This window comes from Dromaius novaehollandiae, chromosome 3 (genome assembly GCF_036370855.1).
Source record: "Dromaius novaehollandiae isolate bDroNov1 chromosome 3, bDroNov1.hap1, whole genome shotgun sequence".
Classification (NCBI taxonomy): domain Eukaryota; kingdom Metazoa; phylum Chordata; class Aves; order Casuariiformes; family Dromaiidae; genus Dromaius; species Dromaius novaehollandiae.
This window is the reverse complement of record NC_088100.1, coordinates 11,656,869-11,678,892: the sequence shown is the minus strand read 5'-3', so window position 1 is coordinate 11,678,892 and position 22,024 is coordinate 11,656,869. Positions and strand designations below refer to the sequence as shown.

Sequence of the window (22,024 nt, the reverse complement as noted above, 5' to 3'; positions counted from 1 at the left end):
CCTGAGGGAGCACGGCCGTGAGCCCTCGGCCTCCACGCCCCTGGCAAGCCGGGCGGCAGAGGCAGAGTCCTGTGCTTTCTGGATGCACCCTGTGCACGACCACAGTCTCTGCTTAACTGAGGTGGCTGATTGACGTGGGCGAGGTAGCAGGTGTTCCACGCCATTCTTGCTCGTTGACAACATAGTGTTGTGCACTCACAATCTCCATTCACCACTCGCAGAGCTGGTCAGTCACTTACCCACATACTGAGATTGTGAATACACAGATTCAGTGGTTTAGAGATGATAAGCAAGCCTCTAGGAGAAAGGAGATCTTAGTTTTTGCTGCTTGATCCAGTGAATGTTATTTTAAAATTTCTGGACATTCATTAGTGCAGAGAATAGGGGGGGAAGGATTAAATCTGGAATCACGTCTGCACATGTGCAGAGGGCTTCAGGGGCAGCCAGACTGCAACACTGAGCCCAGAAGGCAAATTAGCTTGGGCCCAGCTGCTAAATAAATATTTTCCATACGAAAGCTGTCTGGTAGCTGATCAACTCAAAAAGATGAACATGGGAGACATACTTACACAAGGCTGTGTCCTGTCTTCTGCATCCTGCTCTGACAGCTTGCCTGCTTGATACAATAGGAACAGATCATCATGTCCCTCAGAATATGACTCTCATTTTCATACTTCACAGTGTGGTTATCCACAATACAAACACTGAAATAAAAGTAATTTGTTCCATGTCACACAGGAGGACCATGACAAAGCCAAGGAATTAAACCTCCCACTCATCAGGTTTATTGCCATACCTCCCTTCTCCAGTAGGCTATCTGCAAATGTAAAGAAGCGGAACCAGCCATTGGTTATCATCACATCATTTTACTGAAGGTACATAGACATGTAAAAGTAAGCAGCATTGAGCATCCAATTTAGTAATTGATGTCAGTTTAGAAGCACATAGAAAGAACTATAAAGCAAAGCTGGTTGAACTCTTGTAAGCATCTTAGAACTGAGTATGATGGCTAATGGTAATTTAGAAAATTTTTAAACATAATAAATGTAATTAACAAATATCATGCAAAAAAAACAAGTTTAGTTCTTTTTCATAACAGTTCTCTGCATGCCCCGATAATTAAACTAGAGTATAATTATACATTCCATAGCAATGAGTACAGTCTATATTCAGAATAAAAAGTTTTAAAAGTTCAGTCAGTTAAGCGCTGATGCTGATATGTCCTATTTTAAAGAAATCACTTGGAAGTTTGTCTGGTGCTCATAAATACAAAGTGAGACAAGATCATTGCCCAGAGGAATTGAATATAAATACTCTCATCTCTAACAAAATGGAGTTATGAATAGCAATGCATTAAACAAAGCCTATCCAGCTGAAAACTTGCAAGACGGCTCTGGCCCCCAGGACAATTTTCCACTATCATATAAAATTATACCTTTCATTTGACAACTGGCCTTAGTATAAATGGGAGTAATGTAATCCATTCCTAATTGCCAAGAAGTTGAAAAGTCTTGTGTGAGCTTAACAACTTGTTTATTCCCACAAATTACAACATTGCTGTGTATAATTTAAATGGATAATGGAGGCCAAGGCTTATACTTCTTGTCCTATAAATCCTTATATAATATGTGTGTTTAAGCAGCGGACATGAATGTAAGCAAAGTAAAGCTGTAGCTAAAGACTCCCCCCTGAGTGACAGAAAAAATACGAATACACCGCATTTTGAGGAAGAAACTGTAGCACAGTTAGATAGTCACATGCTACCTTGAATTGAGCTAGAGCAAGTAAAACCAGTGGGGACACAACACGACTAGCAACCACATACTAATCCAGCATTATTGGAGGGTATATAGCCTCATTTTTAGCCCTGGTGGAAGCTGTGCCACATTTTCTTTTTCCTGTGCTATTTAGTATTACATTCCGACTTAACATTACTGTGTAGACATACTAAAGTCTCACTCAAATATATATGCAATTCTTTATTCTATTTTACCTTGCATATTTTAGAATAAAAGCATATGAAGAAATGGGATGAGGCATACTATGTTTTTGTCCTACTAAAAGATCTTCAGCTTTGCACTCTCTTACTTTCCTTATTCTTGCCACTAACTAGGAGAATGTCCATGATTGTCCAGCAGCATTTGTCCATACAGATCTGAATATTATACACTCTCCAGCTGATTTTCTTTGCAAAAGTTTGTATCTATCGTGCAGAGTACAATGACAGCATAGCTCTCATTATATGTCTTTACCATACCAGCTGTGTATTTAATATTTTGTGTAACTGTACTGCCAAATTGTAAATTACAGTATTGTGTGTTATACAAAATAATTTGGACTTTTGAGTTCTAAAAAAAAAACTGTTTTGACTTCTCCTCTAATTTATTTTAAAACAGTTTCTAAAGCATTTGGGTGATTACACATGCAAGTATGCAAAATGGGTGGGTTTTCTTTAACAATGGAATTTTTAAGTTGTCAACTTACGTGTTTTACTTACTGGCAGAAATAGTCCCAGTAATACCCTTAGAATGACAACAGAAGGGACTACTAACATAAGTAAATCTTGCAGGATAAAAATCTTAAGTTGGAGTAGGCCCTTCATCCCTTCCAGGTGTAGAACATTATTAATATTTTAAAATGCTATTAAACCTTCTACCTATATGAACAAAGATTTGTAAGTTTTAAAATACAAAGTATTTTAAATGCTTAATACTTGATCAAACTGTTCTTTTTCCATCTGTGTGACTCAAGGACGGTGTCCTGATTAGTGTCGTGGATTTCTTCCATTTACACCTCATTTATCTTTAACTGTTTTTGTTTCCTTGTTTTTATTAAACACTTTAACATTAATTCATAACACACATACGTTATGTTATACACACACAAAAAAAAGCTTCCAACACTAGTGTGCTGATCTTTATTTTATTAAAATAAGTCACAAGACCTCAAATGTTTCTCCCATTTAATGGACAGATGCTACAGGCAATTTTTTACTTTGCCTTTGCCTTTCACAGTTTTATATGATGTGATATACTCTATGCATTCAAAAACAGCTTTTTCCTGTATTTACTTTTAAATAAAAAAATAAAAATATAGTTACTGCAGAAAAACATTACCTACTATACTATTTGTAGTACTGAGTGAGGTACAGCAGGTATAGATAGCTTTACGGTTACAGAGTGACCGCATATGAAGACCCTCAGGTCACTGTTTTATTGAAACCATTGTATTCCTGAAGTCTTCTTCAAGTCTTCTTGACATCTGGTCAACAATACCAAACCAACTGCTGTTTTGTAAGCTGTGCAATGAAATAAAGCTTGCTGAATGCAATAAAAATGAATGCTTCAGAAAGATCATTTTAAAATTAAGTAGAATGATAGCTCAGACAACCTGCTGTCTCTCTTGATATGCTTGCAACTTCTGAGACACTTCATCTAGTGATCTGTTGTTAAGGGCATTATAATAGATGCCTGTGAAGTTTGGTTTATTTGTAATCTTTCTCGTTACTGCATTTTAAACAAGTATCTCTTTTCTAGATGAGCTCAGTAAATGCTTGAACAATGGAAGAGCAACTAGACGTTTCAAAACATTTGAGAGATCTGTCAAGCTCTGGCAACTTCCCAAATTATCTCAACAACCCCAGTTTCTTATAAGAAGTTGGATCATGTGACATTCAGAGCTGAGGAGCAGCAGGTGTTTGTCTCTGCTTCATTTTCCAGCTTGTCTTGAAAGGACGCTAGGGATACAAATTGCCCAGCAAGGAATAACTTTGAAAGAAAGCATCAGTTCTTTGTAATACAGTATATTTCTAACTTGAAACCACCACATTTTCTTGCTCAACGTTAGTGCTTTGGGGCAGAGAGATTGCTTGTTCTCTGAAGGACATGCTACGTTTGAGATGACATTACAGGTTTAATTATCTTGGCCTTCAGTTTTAATTACTTAGATTCGCTGGAATGACATATTAAAATCTCACAGAATCAAAGTATTCCTTTCACTTTTCCCAGGCAGAAAAACTGAATTCCAGGCACCCTGTAAATAGATTTCTAATTAGACCTTATAAAAATGACTTTGAATTTATTCAAGAACTGGGAATGTCTTATGTCCTTGGCAGATGTTTTCATTTGGCTTTCAAAAACTTTGGTGAACTGAAAGATTCGTTTATCTACATAAATAACATATACCACAGAAAACTTACTCTCCTGCTTTGCTCACCTTCTTTAATTAATACTAAGTACCCAGCTCTTCCTTCATTCTGGTGCCTCAGGGATCATGATGACAGCCATAAACATAGTACTCCCCTAAATTAATTCCTATTTGAATGAGAGCACCCTTTACAGAAAACAGTATGTAGCCTCAAAATATAAGTTCCTAGTGATGAAAAATCTACCACAACCCTTGGTAAACAAACATAGTACTCCCCTAAATTAATTCCTATTTGAATGAGAGCACCTTTTACAGAAAACAGTATGTAGCCTCAAAATAAAAGTTCCTAGTGATGAAAAATCTACCACAACCCTTGGAAAATTGTGACAGTGCTGAACTACTCTCACTGTTAAGAATTGTACCTGCTTTTGAATCTTATCTTGCCCAACTTCAGACTTCCAGTTATTAGCTCTTTTCATGCCGTCTGAGGATATTTATTCCATCATTAGGTCTGCTACTATACCACAGAATTCACCACTATATATTTTTTTTCCTCCCACTTGTTCGTTAAATGTCTAATCCAGGTACCAACTACATTTCTCTTGACTGCCTGCAGGAGCCACACTGTAGTGAATGAAGCTAGCAAGTTCCAGTGCAGCATAACTGACACCCACCAGCCTACACCTCGGATGTCCAATAACCTTGATCCTCACCCAGCACATCGCCATTCAGCAACTTACCTCACAGCTGTCCCATTCTATCAGTCACCTGATATATCCCAACAGCTCAATATTAATAGGCTAACAGATTTTTACCAAAAAGGAAAACTAGCATGAAAATTGTTTGGGACACTGCCTCTCTGTGGAGTTGGAAGGCAGAGAAATATCACAGCTGGTCAGACTGTTGTAATGATGCCTCTGAAGGTGCCTTGGAAATTTGGGAGCATATGCCATCTACTAATAGGAGGGCTCAAAACCGAGTATTTGCTGTTACAGTAAAAGTCATCAGAAGAATTACAAACAGAGCAATGCTTCCTGTTCAGCATAGCATACCCAATCTAGGTGATGTGGGCATGTGCAATTTATCTATACATCGATACTAAAACACTTGGTTTGGTATTTGCAACACACAAAACTTCGCTCCATAACATTTCCAAAATCGCCAAGAAAATAATTCCTGTTGTGAGGTATGTTCCTTCCCTGACTTGTATCAAAACAGCTACCTCTAAAATGCCAGAAAACACCTGAATACAGAGGCTCATGTAAGAAAAAGGATATTTTTCGTGGACAGGGCTTCAAGGTGCGAGGTGACCGAGTCCTGCAATGCAGCTATAGCTTCACACTTACAGGACTCTTCAGTTGTTACAAGACTGCTTGTTGTAGCCCCTAAGAGAGAAAACAACATTTAGAATATTTATGATATTTAAATCCCAGGAAAATCCATGATTCTCCAAGAGGACTTGAACCCATCATGTGAGACTACAGTAACCACTGGAATACAGGACAGTCAGGAAGGAGAGAGAGCACCCTCTATTTCTTCCAGCAGATAGAGGCCAGCATGTAGCCAGAGTCACAAGTGTTATAGGCTGAGAAAAGGGACATGTGAGAGAGCCTGACTCTGAGGAGGCGGCAAAATTGGGAATTCCTAGCCTACCTACCTAGAACCTCTGCACTTTTTAAATTAGACTGTTACTGAGTAAAACATAGAAAGAGGCCTGGGTGCAGGGACCAGCCAGCCTCCCCTAGCTACTCTAATCACCAGACTACAGTGAATCTTCCTTTCGCCTGTTCTCTCTCTCTCACTCTCATCCAGATTATCCGGCACCCTAGAAATTAGGGCACTTTCCGGGGAAGTAGAATGAGTGCCTTCAAATGCCTCAGACTGAGAAGAACCTGCAGTCCAGGTCTCTGTCTTGTAAGAAGTACTTTGACCATCAGACCATCCACACAGGAAGGGCACTGGTATCATCGTAACCAAAATCTATAAAATAAGTTGTATTCAAAACCATGACTAACTTTTGGAACTTATCTTGAAGAGAATCAAGCTTGCTCTCCTGTCAAACCTGTAACGTTTGGGGTATCATGGCAAGGTTAAACATGGCGCTTCTGAGCATGCATGAATGTCCAAAGTTAAGTCTTCAAGGAGTTTTTGAGACAAGCAAGGAGACATCTAGTGATTTTAGGCACATAAAGAGTTTGGTGGTGTCAAAAATTAGTCGGTTTGGATCAGTTTGTGAAATACAGGTGTAATTTAAGTACTTAAGTCTCAGCTAAGGAAGGAATTAAGACTGGTATTTACCACTTTATAAACAACACAAAAATGAAAGCAGGAGCACATATTAAATTTAAATAGTAAGCAACAGAGTTTCAGCTTCACCAGCAGATTTCACCTTACAAGTACTCTTGGCACGTAACACTAGCAATATGCATGCGTATGGAATATCACTCTTGATTCATTAAGAGGTGTTGAGGCCACTCCAGTGTCACAGGAATACATATGGAAGAAACAACAATGTTCAAATGGGCCAAAATAAATTTAAAATCTAGTGGAAAGACACTACAGTAGTAATGAAAGAGCCAGCTGGTATGACAGAGAAGTGATGAATCTCTCAGAGAAGACAAAACAATCATTTCTGCACTTTGCAGGGATTCCAGTTAATCCATTTCTAGGTCTTGTGCTCAGTCTCCCAAGCCTACAGAGGACCAGTGGCTCAGCTGTCCTCAAGAATTCCTTTTTCTCCACAGTCTGCCACAAAACTGTGGATGCTCACAGACAAAGGGCTCAAAGATATGATAATCTGACTATGGCATAACAACATTTCAGGCATCAGCTGATGGTTAAGAGTTCTCAGCTACAGCAAATGAAAGGCAATTTAACCTCACCTATTCCATAAAGAAAATAAGAGTTAAAGCAAGCTGTACCACATTACATTTGCTGCAGGCTAAAAACAACCATAGCAGCAGCTACCGAAGCACAGCTACTACAGTGAGATTGGTTTGTATATCTGAGGCCAGAGTAATAAGCTTTGAAAGGTAGAGGCTCCTTAAAAGAGGACCTACAATTATGGAATACCCTCTCACCAAGTATCAATAGGGATCACTTGTATATAATACCTGTCTCTTTGTACGTGCCTTTTTACATTGCCTACAAAGGCAATGACAACAGATTATTCAATTATTTTTTCCAAATACATAAATGCATAGCTCATCAATACTAAACAAATTATGTAAGCATTTTAACTGTAAAACAATAGAAATATTATACCTGGATACAGTTATCTTTTTCTGAATTATTTTAGCTCCTCTCTTTATCATGCCATTAATATCTTCATTTGGCAAAGAAACTGACAGCTGCTTGAATTAAAGAAAAGGATTAAAATATTTCTTTTTCAAAAGTTTGTTCCTTCAGTGTTTCACTGAAAAAAAAATCTATGAACAGATTCATTTCTAGTGCTGCAGAAGTTCATTTGTCCTAGAGCCAATGTTGAAACTGATGTCTCCTTGATTTCACTGAACTTGTATTTGCTCAGCTCCCTTCTTTGGAACATTCCACCAGCTTTATGGCCAATGTACAAAGAAGAACTATTCAAGATTCAGCTGGAGGAAGGCCAGTTCAAAATATCACACCAACATGGTTGGTTTCCAACTAACTGCCAGTGAAGTTTTCATATTTGCATTTAAATTCTCCAGTGGCAGATACGGATCGTCCTTGAATTACTTCTGTTTTAACCAACTTACTTTTCCATATGGCAATCCTCCATGGGTACCCTGAAGTCTTCTGGAGTCTTTCAGCAAAACTTACAGTTTTCTAGTATTTATTGAGCACACCCATTGTCACGGGGATGCCCAACAAGTCACACAAAATATGCTAGAGCTGTGCTTTTACACTGCATGTTTAAGTAAGTCTAAACCTACAAAAAATTACTATTTTTTTGCAGAATGGTGTTTGGCTATATTCACCTATTTTATACTTTGCCCTTACACAAGGCCCTTAGCAACCTGATCTAATGCCAAAGTTATCCCTACTTTGAACAGGAGATCAGACCAGGTACCCTGAGGTCCCTTCCAACCTAATTTCTCCTATGATTCTACATTACAAATGATGCAGAGGAATTGTGAATAGTTTATACTATTCTTGTCCATGTGAAGCAAAAGCAACTGGCAAGTTCCTCCCTGCCCCACTCACCTTGGAGGAGTGGAAGAGATCACACAGGTTATCATTGTGATAACTCTTCTGACACCACTGCTGTTCCCCCCTGCCCACTATCATCTGTATGCTGCAATGCAACTGCATCCCCTGCCCTGGAGACAGACACCCTGGAAGCCAAACCTTACCAATCCCCCTAATTATTACTACTTCATAAGGAAATGGAGATTATAACAGATTTTTTTAAACACAGTGAACTCCTTAAAAGTGTGGTGATAGGTAAGACTAAAGTCTAATTTTAAATATAATAACTTGTAACTAAACAAGAAGGATTGAACTAGTTCAGAACATTACTGAAAACAGGCAGAAAAGAATGAAAAGGGATTACACCTTCAAGGAGTTAGTGAGTTGATGGAGAGTTTTTCAAAGAGATTAAAAGGATTTAACACATTAAAGAGGGTACTTTAGTAAATATATTCAGGAAAGAAAACATTAAATTATTACTTGAGCATGTTTTCTCATCTGGATTTAAGGTAAAGCCTTCATAGCAGTCACAGGTATACGATCCATCATTATTCACACAGACCTGCTCACACTCATGCATCCCTGGTGCACATACATCAGTTCCTATGAAATACATTTTCGAGAAACAGTTATCCCATAACACAGTAGCGTTTAGAATACTTCACAAAAGCAATACTTTTCCATTTGGGAACCTGTACTACATGCACTTTTATCAGGAACTGCTGAGATACATAATTGATCTTGCCTTGGAGCAGTGAGGTGAACTAACTGTCTTACTGAGACTCTTTCAGCTTTACTCTGTACAGTCTGTGCTCACTCTGACTGCAGCTGCCTAACCCTCTGAAGGGCCAGATCACCTCCAAAGATGAGCTAGGAAAAGTTTCTAGAACAGAGTAACTTTGCAGTAAGGATACTGGAAAGAAATGCTTCTAGAATGTAATTGTACATTGTTACTGTAACACAAAGTCATTGACAAGCTAAAGTAACAAAGAGCCTGGAGGAGAGGACATGATCTCCAAGCTGTCTCCTGCACGGTGGTCTGCAGTTTGCGCTGTACTGCAAAGTGTGTGGCTAACCCCTGCTCTTCTCTCTTCAATTATTTTATATATATACTTATATATAACTACTGTTGCAGATAAAGTACTGTATGTCTCTTTGCTGCTCAAAATGAAAGAGAGTGACGAGGAACTCTCTTATAACACTTAAACAGGATGGCACGTATAAGTTTCTCAAACAGATCCAATATATTAACCTGCTAATCAGAACTATTTCAATTTATTTACTTAGCTGAGGAGAGTACGGAGGAACAGGAAACAGCAATTTATTCTTACTTGAGCAAGTCTTCCTGTCTGGATTCAGGGTGTAGCCTTGATAGCAATCACAGGTGTAGAACAGATCATCTCTCACACAGACCTGCTCACAGTCATGCCTTCCTGGTGCACACATGTCAGCAGCTAAGAAAAGCATTTGAGAAGAGAAGGATATTAATCACTCCCCAAACTTCAAACCATTTATTTGGTTTTCGTAATTCACATTTATAAACATTTCTTCACTTGGATTCAAACCAGGACCATTTTATTGCACATCAGCCATACAATGGCTGTTAGCCATAGCAGGGTGTACGGAGTGTGTTTTTATCTGGCCATGAACAGCACAAAGTTGATATGACTTTTGGAACACTGGCAATACTTTTTTGCAGTCATAACAAATTGCAAAAGGAACTGAACTAGCAATGACCCAGTTACAAAGTAATCATCCAAAAGAATTTCAGAGAAGAAATATCTGGATTTTAAGAGCGTATTTGGCATTATTTCAACTCTAATTGCATTGGATAAGCCATGTTTTCTGGAGTAAAAAGACTACAAACAGAAGAGTATACATGGCCGCTAAAAAAAAAAAAGAGAGAGAGAGAGACGTGGCACCAACTGCTAGTTACAAAGTGGGTACTTTATGTGTGAAGCTGATGTTCTCTGCCAAATTTAACACGTCAGCTCCAAAAGGGAAAGCTGAGAAGAAGTTCCTATATTTGGATATCTTCGCAGTAAGGAGATTTAGTAAGGCGCAAGCAATTGTAAAGAAAAGAGCCCTTCCTGGATCTAGGCTATTTTTATTATATCACAGAGACCTGGATGGTTGAGAAATCATTAACAGCATACTGCAAAATGAGATTCCAAAATTTTCCAAATATGCTTGCTTTTTATCTGAAATATGACTATATCGGGGGGAGTCAGTGCTATGAAATGAGATTCGGGACTGGACTAAAAAAGGGGATGCCAAACTGAATTCATGTTCACTTATAGATGTTTATTGCCCCTATATAATACCAGGTGAGAATTAATCTTAGGAACAGTATGTATCAAACCAGCTCCTAAAATAGCCAAGACTAAATGTTGACGAGAGGTCTTTGCCTCTCAGAGGTGTAAGACCTACAACTTAGTTGGAAAGATTTGCCTAGAAATCTCCTGGAACTGGAAGCCTGGGTTCAGCACTTTGTCACACGAAATACAGTAAGGAACAGGAATATGATCAAAGTGGAAAAAAAGATGTTGTGTAAATAAATCATCAGTGAGACATATAAAGAGATGAAGACTAAAGTTCAAATCCTAATTCACTGAAAATGCTGTATAATACAAACTAATTTGTATGTACTATACATTAATATATTCATCCTCAAGTATCAACTATGTCTATGCTCATATTCTCCACAGGAGACCAGCACTGGGAAAGAATATTTCTCTCCAGCCTCTGGAGCCCTAAGACTGGAGTATTTTTTATGGTCCAAACACATCCACAAGAAAATACGATCACACTCATCATGGTACAAACTATGGTCAATCTTCAGAGCACAGTCCTTGTTCTTCTTCATCTCATTCCCTTGTGCTGGTTTGCAGCAGAGCTTCCTGACACAGATAATGCACATCACATATTTGCACCAAATATATTATCCTTCTCTCTCTGGTGGATATGGAAATTCTTGCCCCATGTCTATGAAAATACTGTGAAGTCCTGACCAAAATGTCAAATGGTATTTTATTATAGCAATTATAAGCTTCACACAACTGTAGAAGGGTCACACGCCTCAATAGTTATTGGAAATGAAGAAAAAATTAAAGTTGCACTATGTTTTCAGGAGTTGTACAGAAACTCTTGGGTAATTTCTCAGAAAAATAACATAAATTGACCTGATTAAAGAGAGTTACTTGTTTTCAGCTGAACACAATATTTCCTTGATCTTACCTGAGCAAGTCTTCCTATCTGTATTCAGAGTGTATCCTTCGTAACAGTCACAACTGTAGGACCCATCATTACTCAAACAGATCTGTCCACAGTCATGCCTTCCAGGTGCACACATATCCATACCTGTGATGAACCATGTTTTAGAGAAGAAACCTATTAATCCTTCCCAAACACTCTAGCTTCTTAAATACTTCAGCATTTATACATATAACTTAGTTAGGAATCAAATTAGGATTCAGACAGTGCCCTATTACTATCATTATATTATGCTGCAGACAACTGAATTCAGTTACTAATTATTTAATGTAGGAGGCAGATATCCAAATACTAAGACAGGAGTCTTGGATATGATACTATGTCTCACATAGTCTGATTTTCAGGGGCAATTCTGACTGCCCCAAATAGCCTCACATAAAGTGAAGCTAAAACACCATTCTGAGGACTAGCAGTCAACTGTAATGTGTCAAGGCAGAAGTTGTCTCTTGCAATATGAGTGGTTAACTATAGCAAATCCAAATTTAACTTCATACTTTCACCCATGAGCTGAAGGCTGGCACAAAATGCCAATTACGATATGTGCAAATGCTATTAAATGGACCAGAGTTATAAAGCCTAGCAAGAACAAAAAACAATGCAGAAGAAGGTTATCTTCTCTTTTCAGAAATAAGAAGAGTGAAAACTTCACTGTGAAGAATACTGACCTGCTCTCAAAGGGAGAGATGCACTTACCAGTTATAAAATAGTTACTCTATTCAGCTGTTCAAACCTTCTGGATTTAAAGGAACAACACCAGAAAAGTATTTGGAGAAAAAGTTTTTATAATTGGTATCACTTTTCAGGGTGACAATTCAAGGAGCAGTAAAGCAAGAAGCTGTTTCAGGTGGAAGATTGTGGTTGCTATACCATAGAGGCCTACACTGCTTAGGAGCAGGAGCAGCAAGCTGTATAAATGCAACTGAGTTTTGACAGAGAGGATGTGGGAAAATCATCAGATTTTAAGTCCTCTGTGCGCTAGTGGTGCTCACTCTCCAGCAACGGCTGCCCGATGTAAGGACCACAGAGCAGAAGCCACCATAAGGAAGGTGGTGAAGCACTGGGCCCACAGCTGAAGTGGTCCGCAGGGAGCACTGCCCTGAGGCACTGCATGTCTTTGGGCCTTGAGGCTAGCTGCATCTCACTGGGGGCCAATCAGAACTCAATTCTCTTGACACTGGCTGGCCAAACCAGAAATTGGCAGGCCCTGATTGGTCAAGCAGTGTTCCTGACTGGAACAGGGCAGAAAGCAAGGGTCCTGGGACGAGGGGGAGGCAGTGCTGGTGGGCATCTCTGGCTTGGGTTCATCCTTTCCCAGGTGTTACTGGTAATTCTAAAGTGCTATGAAGACCATAAACTGGCAGGTAAGTGCCAAACTGCATTTTTTAATCAATGCATTTAAACAAAAATTTTGTTTTTTAAATGAGGTGTCTCAAATTGTTATTGGAAACAAGGAGAAAGGCTACAGACAAATTCCTATTTTAAGAGCTGAGGTCTGCAAGCAGTTTTTCAAACAGATGCAATGAAGGTAACTCGAAAAGAATGTGTCCATGTCTCCATTAAATTTGTACATTGAAGTAGCCTTTAGTTCTTACCTGAGCAAGTCTTCTTATCTGGATTCAGGGTGTAGCCTTCATAGCACTCACAGCTGTAGGATCTGTTGTTACTCACGCAGACCTGATCACAGTCATGCCTTCCAGGTGCACACATGTCTACAGCTGTGAAAGGCATGTAGGAGAAACAGTTTGTTGTTAATAAAAAATATTTTTGGATGGAGTGGATATTCACGTTTACAAATATATTCCCATTTGGAATCAACTCAGAAATACCAATAGCAATTTAAGAAACTAGAATAAGTGGTAGGAGAAAATATTTATACATGTCATCTGAAAACTTTGTTTAGGCATCCAGCCCTAATGAATGGTGCTCCTGTGGTCATAACAGAAAGGACATTGATGAAATTAAACTACTACTCATCATCAATTGTGGCAAACTTAGAAGATTTCTTATTGAGATACAGATGCTCACTGTTTCAACAGAAGTACGCAAATAGCGTCTCAAACCTTATTACCTTGTTAAAAAGAGATTTTTTTCTACCTGAATACATGTACTGAAGGAGTACTAGAACCTTACCCGAGCAAGTTCTCTTATCTGGATTAAGAGTGTAGCCTTCATAGCAATCACAAACGTAGGATCCACCACTACTCACACAGACCTGCTCACAGTCATGGGTCCCGAGTGCGCACATGTTCACAGCTACAAAGGGCATTCACAGAAAAAGCATTTCAGTCATTCCAAAGCAAAGAAACATTCATTAATATTTTATGGTTACAAATCTCCTTCAGATCTTGCACTGCTTGTTGGATTAGTAGCAGTAAATTGCAGTGCTGGGTCCCTGTCACAAAAGTCACTGGCAGCTTCAGCATCATTTGTGTAGCCAGAACAAAGATGTCATCAACCACCTTGAAATAACTGCACCAAGATAAGACAGCACCTGAGGTGGCAGAAAGACAAGACTAATCTGCAGAAGGAGTGCAACAGGGAGAGAGAGAGATTTTAAGCATTTATGTTTCACCAGAAATGGAAATTCAGCACTGGGAAGACCCATCTGGATTATTGTATCCAATCCCCTTCCATTACTGGCAAAGGTTAAATAATCCCATTCACAAACATATCAATCACTATCTGCCAGCTAACAAAATTCTGCTCCCTGGCATGTAACTTGATTTATGAATTTCTGTTGCCTTGCAAAAAACACTCTCTCATGTAAACTGAAATGGGACAGAAAGCACACACACACACAAAAAAGTAAATTACAATAGAAAGAGCATCAAGACTAGGAGGAACATAAAAATAATACTAGAATAACATGTAATCTTTCCGGGGTGAAAAGAGCGTCTGTGTACCAATGGTTCAGAAGATGTACCAGCCTGCAAAGAGACCAGCCAGTGCAAACTTGCATGTTAGAGCTGCAGCTACCCAGCTCTGCCAGGTTTAAATAGTCCTCTCCAGAAGATCCTATGGAGGAAAGTTCCTGCAGCGGGGTAGCTTTACAGGCACATGAACCTCCTAACTGAAAGAGAGTGCAGAAATATTGCCCAAACCTAGAGAACTGAGCAACTTAAACTGCAAAGTGAGATTGAATTTTAGGGAACAAGTTAATTCGCCGGGGGACAGTAAGGTTATCTCGTTGAATTGCAAAAACTGAGAAAATGGTGATAGGAAAAGCAATGTGATCAATGGCATTTGGATACATCTGTTGTTGCAACAGGGCCAACAAAATGACCATTATAATGCTGGGCTGTCTCTGCAACGCAGTGTGCGCTGTCTTTTCCTTCTGAGATCGTCTAACTACACAGCTAACGTTGTGTGTACTAATGTGTAAACCTCTCACCAGTGTTTCCTCAAACTGTATTTAGCTTTGCAGTCTGCTGTTTGTGTAGCTCATGTCAAGACATGCCTACTTTTCTCCACCAACCATAAAGGAAACCTAGATACTAGCCAAAACTTAGATGATTTTTAAATGGCAAAATTTAGATGAGATGAAAAAGGGAAGAGGGAAGACGAGGAAAAATGGGAAGACAGGCCCATGGAGTCATTACCTGAGATTTTACTTAGATGAGTGGTAACAGTGTGGATATGGACTACTGGTAAAATCAACCTCCAAAGCCACACTGGTGAGCTAAGAAGCAAGAAACAAGAGCGCTTGAATTTTCTCACCTATTTCTGAACACAAGGCAACATTTCCTATTTTCTGAAATGTGGAAGATTTAAATGTTCCCTAATAAGGCTGACAGAAAATGTGTCTTCTCTTTGTATCAGCAGTGAAAAGCTCAAACCAAGCCAGTGTCTTTTCACTGTTATGCCCTAGGGAATAACACTGTTCATCTCAATGACTTATGAACAAAATGTATGGATTATACTTTCAAGCAGAGCTGGGAAGCTGAAACTCAAATGGTCACATTTTTGTGGTAGGAAAGTCAAGCTTCCACCAACTTTGACAGCAGTTCAAGGCCAAGATTTTCCATCTCCAAGATGTTCTCTCTTTGAATGATGCTCTCAATACACCAACAACTCTATCTTAGCCACCTATTTTGCCCCTGAACATTGGTTTTCCTGTTTCCAGTTCACCCCACAAACAAATTTATTTGGCTTGGCCAAGCAAAAAAAATCCTAGCTGTCACTGGTGAGTTTAGATTTCTCTATGATCAAGAAGCAGTCTGAACTTGGAGAGGACCCAGTTTACCCACTGTCTTACAGGACATTTGGTTTGTAAGAACATTTTGGAAATTATTCTGTTTTACTCCATTTTTGTTCATGAATTCTAGGGGTGGATTCTGGCTAGTAGCATGCAGGAAACTCAGACCTATGCTGGGATTATATATGTTTCAGCTCTCTCTGATTTATCCTCCAGCTTAGAGGGAGCACAATTCCTATGTTTAGGCACAAAAACTTTACTCTTAAGAACAAGAGATTTTTCTTTGGTGCTATGAAAGGACTTGCTTTGACTGGAATATAAGTGGAAAATTTAGTGCTATTTTCATAGTACACATACTTGTCCAGCTAGGTGGGGACTTGCACCCACTTCAGGATACCAAAGAGAGTATGTGGTCACACCAGTAACACGACACGATGTCAAGCCAAACCTCAAGGCATTTCCTATGTTAATGATTGGGCAAAGTGTCCTGTCTACAGATGGTCCTACACGCTTATTTCATACCTAGGAAAAGAAGCCTATTCACTCTAAACATATTATTCACTTGTATATATTAAAATTATATATTATTATATTCACTTTAAACATATTCAAAAGGTATGGTGGCAATTTTCAGTAAGGCACTGAAACAACTAAGTAACACATTCTCGCCAGCCAAGCTCCCAAGGCAATGGTTATTACTTTAATTCTCTCCTAATGCACTTTACACCTTATTTTACCCATGAATTCCTGGAGACTTATTTTACAAGTCATTTTGTTAGAAATTTACTAGAAAAATCTACTTTATACAAGCTTTTTAACTGTCAAGAAATCATCGTTTGATTTTCTGTTGGTATGGCTGTGGCAGAGCTCTCTTCAGGCAACCCTAAATAGTCCAGGTACACTATGCTTTTTTTTGTAAATGACAATAATATCCTACACCGGCTTAGCATCGTTAGTAGAGTTCTCACCCAAACCGCTGTCATGCAGCATTTTTTCAAGTCCAGCACTCAAAAAACAAAGCTAATTCAACCCAGCCCTTAAGAGCTGCAGATACAGTTCCTTGCCAAACTGAAGTCACAGAGAAACACAGGAAAAGGTGACACTCTCCATACTGAAATGGCACAGCAATGCTTGCAGAGGGAAAGCCCATCCCAAGATACCATGTCCTGACACTTTATCCTGCATGAAATTGCTCAAGCCAGTGTGGTAATTGATGTGCCACAGTGATTTCCCTGACTCTAGGTCTGCAAGGGGCACCACGCTCCCACCCTTCTTCCTTCCTAGCTAGACAGGAAAATAAATGAGCAACATGCTCGCCTTGAAAGTCACACATATTGTGTACATAAGTGAATCCCACCAGATTACAGTGCTTTCTCCTGCACCAAGTAGTACCTGACTGCACAAGGAGATCCACTGAAATCTGTTCTGTTACTCGTATGATTACTATTCAAAAGGAAAGGTCATTACTTGGCCTCCACTGAATGAAAGGTTTGATTTGGTTGCCCAACTGATGGCAAAGGAAATATTTAAATGTGATGCATAACACTCCTCAAGAAGAAAAACTTCTTTCTTATGGAGTCGACCCAGAGCAGGAGCCAAAAGAGCATTACACTGCACTCTTGGAATTTCCATCTTACCACAGAAGGTCTCTCTGAATTTGGATGTCAGCTTTTCAATCACACCATAGGTCTCCACATAAAAGACGTGTTCATCCAGTGGATCACTGGCCATCATCCTCAGGGACTGCATGTCTGCCCGGTCCACCCCAACGGCATAGATCTCAATGCCAGCTGCCTGGGCGCTTGCTGCCACATCTTGAACCTGGTCTTGTGGCCGTCCATCTGTCACAATAATGACCACTTTGGGGATATTGAAGTTTGCTGGCCGGGTACCCATTTCCTCAGTGAAGACTTCATCCATGGCAGTTTGGATGGCAAGGCCAGTCATCGTGCCAGCAGACAAAGGCTCGATGTGAGATATAGCCTCCTTCATAGAGGCTTTATCAAAGTAGGTCCGGAGGGGAAACTCTACCTTGACAGTGCTGGCATAATTCATGACTGCCACACGGGTTGCTCTTTCACCAACGTCCAGCGTATCAATCATTTTTGATAGGAAGATTTTCACTTTCTCAAACTCTTCGGTTCGGACACTACGGGAACTGTCTATGATGAACACAAGGTCTAGAGGCCGGTTTTTGCAAGCAGCATCTGTAAAGGAGGAAGGAAAACACTTCAATCATCTCCTACGCAGAACCAGAACTCTCACCAGAGTTGTGAGAGCTATAAGCTGTGAGACTACTCCTACCAGATAAATACAAGTACGCTTGATTTACTAGGAACAGGCTTAAAATTAAGATGAGCAACATATTGGAAATTTAAAATATTAATCTAGACAACACTTGTAAGCATTAAAAAATAGATCTACTTCGGAGCCCATAAAATGTCTAAGTATCTATGAAACAAACGGTTGTAATTCACATGCAACAGCCTATACAAAAGTGTAGCAATGATATATAAATATGCTTATTTTTATTCTTTTTTATAAAGATAAAACCTGAATTCTATTTTTTCTAAGCCACAGAAATCAAGTGAGAAAGTGCTATTAATAGTAACAACATAGCAGATTGATGATTAGGATTCACTTCTTGTCTGTAATTCACAATCCAAAGAACACAACAAGAAGATATAAAAGCCAACATGACCAAAATGCAGATGATATTCTGATAAATTCTTCTTTAGAAGTTGTTACTGTTTTAGGGTAAAGTTTTTCTACAGCAGAGAAAAAATGGAACACTTCATTCATGAAGTAATTTTATATGTAGAAATGAACAAACATTTACACACTTACTGCCAACTTCTAAAACTCCTCACTGACATAGAAATCTAGACTGATGAAAAGGAAACCAAAAAAGCTGTAGCTCACATGGCAGAACAAGCATCACTTCTTCCAGGAAGATTAAAAAGAAACAGAACAACAACATTAACGAAACTAAGCTATATGCTCCATTCCGATATCCTGATCTGCCCTTGATGCAACCATGAATTTAGTTTATGCCATCATGCTATAGTTTGTACTACTGATTGAAAAAAACAGACAAACCCAAACCAGTATTTCTGCAGGGACATTCCTGCTCAACAGGGCATTACATAGCAAAATGTCAAGTGTTCAGTAGGGACATAGTGCCTAAACTTGGTATCCGTGCAGACCTCGCCCAGCTACTATAGAATTGACTTCTATTGTTCCAATTCATTTAAAAAGAAAAAGGCGGATAAATTTGATTTTCTTCACAAGTGTCTTAAAAGTAGAGGTGAAAACACTTGTTTTCAGTGCATTAAAGAACTTATTTTGTGAGTAAAAAGAGAGGAAAAAAGCAAACTGCCTGGATACAGCTTACTTGCTCAGGAACCACGCAGTACTGGTTTTTGTTTGTTTGCACGGAGACAGGCGAATCAAATACATGAATCCAGGATCCCATCCAGGTATATTATATATAATTTTACAAGCATCCTATAACAAAGGTTTTGCATGATGAGTTAGAAGAATGGCTTGGTGCCCCTTGGAAAGCTGACAAAATAAGAAGAAATGTTTGTGCATGCAAGCGTAGCTTAAGACATGAAAGAAAAAGTGCCTCTCCTACGAAACAAGACCAAATTCAAGGTGCAAAGGCAGAATTATGTTTTCTAGATTAGGAGTCAGAGCTGGAAAAATCAGACAAAGCTGCTGAACATCCGAGTCCTCTGGCGAATCTGAAAGAGAAGCGTTTGAACACTGCACACAAGGAGAGAATTGAGAGGTTAGAAAGACCAGCTTCGCAAGACAAAGCAGGTGGCACTTCTGCCCACAAGCCGACGTCCTCGGGCCGCCGCAGCCACGATGAAACGGCGCTGGGACGCAGCGTCTCCGCGACGGCCCGTAGCAGCAAGCGCGGAGGCCTCCAAGGGAGGCCGCGGCGGGTGGCCGGTACCTGCGGCGGCGCCGGGCCGGGGCGCCGGGGAGCCCCGCGCCGCGGGCAGCAGCAGCGCCAGGCAGCAGCCGAGGATGCCGAGCGCCCGCCGCATGGTGCCACCAGCCGCCCCCCGCCGCCGCCGCCTTTAAAGCTCCCGGCCGCGGTGGCACCGGGGGAGGAGGCGGCGCCGGGGCCCGCCTGCGAGGGCAGGGGGGGAAGGCTGCGGGTGCGGGCTGGAGCACAGCTGCAGGGACTCGCTGCCCTGGAGGGGCAGGGTTCAAAACTCACGGCGGAGGGAGTTAACGCACGAACCCGGCTTTCTCCCCTGTTGAAGTAATTTGGTAGCAGCTTGCTATCTTTAGCCTTCTAGTCTCCAGCAAGCATCAGGCTCAGTCCCCAGGGCAGAAGCGCAAAGAACAGGGAGAGGAGCTCACAGCATGACCAGCCTTTGCACTGCTTCCAAGTCCAGCCTAAGTTATTTTACTTGTCTGGGTCCTAGCCCTGTAAATCCTACCTGCTCCCAGAGGAAGCTCCAGCAAGCTTTAAATGAAAACATGGCTTAGAAGACGAACCCACTGTGAAGTTCAGTGCAATCATTCTGAACAGCCCTTGGCTGGACTAGCACTCCCTGTGCTGCACTGCCAGCCCATCTCTCCTCCTTTCCCCTTTGTCAGGGGCCTGGAAGCAAAACACTCACCCAGAGGTATAGTCCTGCAGGCAGGTATTTATTCCATTGTTGACTGCAGCCAGTACTACCTCAGCTGCACATTAGAAGACATAATTGTTATATTTGTGAAGCCTAGAACTAAAGCAGGGAAGAGGGAGTAACATTATTCACACAGAGGAACTCCACAGGATAGGGCCCAGTGGCATACAGTGGCTTTCAGCTCCCAGAGGGGCCTGCAGCTGTGTGTGAGCAAGAGCACACACACAAAAGCTTTAAGTAGTGCCTATAGCTGCCAAATACTGCACATCCATATGCTCACCCACCCGTATTTCGGGAAGTCTCAACACCCACCCACTGTCTGAAGTGCTCTGCTCAAATCCACCTATTTTCATGGTCAGATAGCTAATGAATTACCAGATTCTGAGCTTCACTTTCTAACACACCTTCTGCTTCTTCTCAATGTTAGATAGGGTATATACGCTCTGGCCTAGACCTATGATCAGTTTTAAGTATTGCAAAATTCCTGAGTAGTTTCAGCTGTGTGACTTACTGGACCACTTTGGTTTCAGCTCCCCTGAAGAAGCTGCACATTTTAGCAGAGTTTTTGCCAGCATCTAAATACTCTTTTCTGGAGTCTCTTTTGGAGTGCAGATCACCAGTCCTTCATAACTCGGGAGCAGTGTGATGGAAATTAGGCTTGTCAGCCACCATAACAGGCCCTGACCCTAGGTTCCCGCAGAAAAAGTTCAGAGCCAAATCAAAGCAAATTAAATAATTAAATTTTAATCACGCACATGCCATAATTACAGCTCAAGCTGGGTGCCTCCAAAGAGGGACCCCAGCAAAAAAAATCCTAGGCAATTACAGTTTTCTCAACTTAAATTTCCCACCCCTCACGCAGTAGTTAGACCAATAGTAATTTTTTTTTTTTTTTTTTTTTTTTTTTTTTTTTTTTTTAGGTCTGGGGTCTCCTGCTGCTCCCCATTGGATCTCATCATTGTTCCTAGGTAAGCTGTTTTTCTCCTTATCTTTATTCTTGCTGTCTCTGCTGACGGTTGTATCTTTATTTCTTGTTGGGTCTTGCGCTTGTCTCCCAAGGTCTTATTTTCAAAGTTTTGACGTCTTCCCTTTCAGAGTGGGTGACACAGGAATGCAGACTGAATGTGGCTTCCTTATCTTCCCAGCTTGAACCAGTTCTGAGGCACTTTTCTTCCTAAACTAAGTAAAGGTTCATTACTTTATCCAAGTGCGGCCTAAGGTTTCAGCAAATTTCGCTACTCATGCTAAGCAAGTTTTATAGAAGTTGTGCTAAGCAGCCACCTCTAGACAGTTTCAATTCACTATTCTTTAACAGCAGTTGTGAAGGCAGTTACAAAGACAACTGCGCGACTACTGTAACTGGGACCAGCAGAATACTGCTAGAGTAGCACAAGACATTCTTGCACCCCACAACCTAAGTTGCTCTTGCAGATTGCACCTCAGATAAAAACTAAGGAAGTAAAAAGCTATTACTGATACTATGGTAATGATATGAGGCATTTTCAACATGTCAGAAGGACAGGAAGAAGATAATTTCAGTCTGCTGAAGTATGTACCTAAGAACATGTATGCTGTAGCAATTTAAACT

The 22,024-nt window shown here is 40.3% G+C and overlaps 1 protein-coding gene across 3 annotated transcripts; it reads right to left on the bottom strand.

The window, feature by feature from the left end:
• Positions 1-846: 846 nt before the first annotated feature.
• Positions 847-20,050, bottom strand: MATN3 (matrilin 3). 3 transcript variants are annotated; one of them, XM_026103414.2, is made up of 9 exons: positions 19,749-19,972; positions 17,422-17,991; positions 13,720-13,842; positions 13,182-13,304; positions 11,554-11,676; positions 9,648-9,770; positions 8,797-8,919; positions 5,424-5,531; positions 847-3,437 (listed from the first exon to the last, which is right to left on the bottom strand). In XM_026103414.2, exons 1-9 carry the CDS (start codon positions 19,840-19,842, stop codon positions 3,382-3,384), a joined length of 1,443 nt encoding a protein of 480 aa, XP_025959199.1. In that variant the 5' UTR covers positions 19,843-19,972; the 3' UTR covers positions 847-3,381. The 3 variants fall into 3 exon arrangements, with proteins under 3 accessions (XP_025959199.1, XP_064364503.1, XP_064364502.1); XM_064508433.1 differs by lacking the exon at positions 8,797-8,919 and having other exon boundaries at positions 19,749-20,050; XM_064508432.1 differs by lacking the exon at positions 13,720-13,842 and having other exon boundaries at positions 19,749-19,975.
• Positions 20,051-22,024: the final 1,974 nt, after the last annotated feature.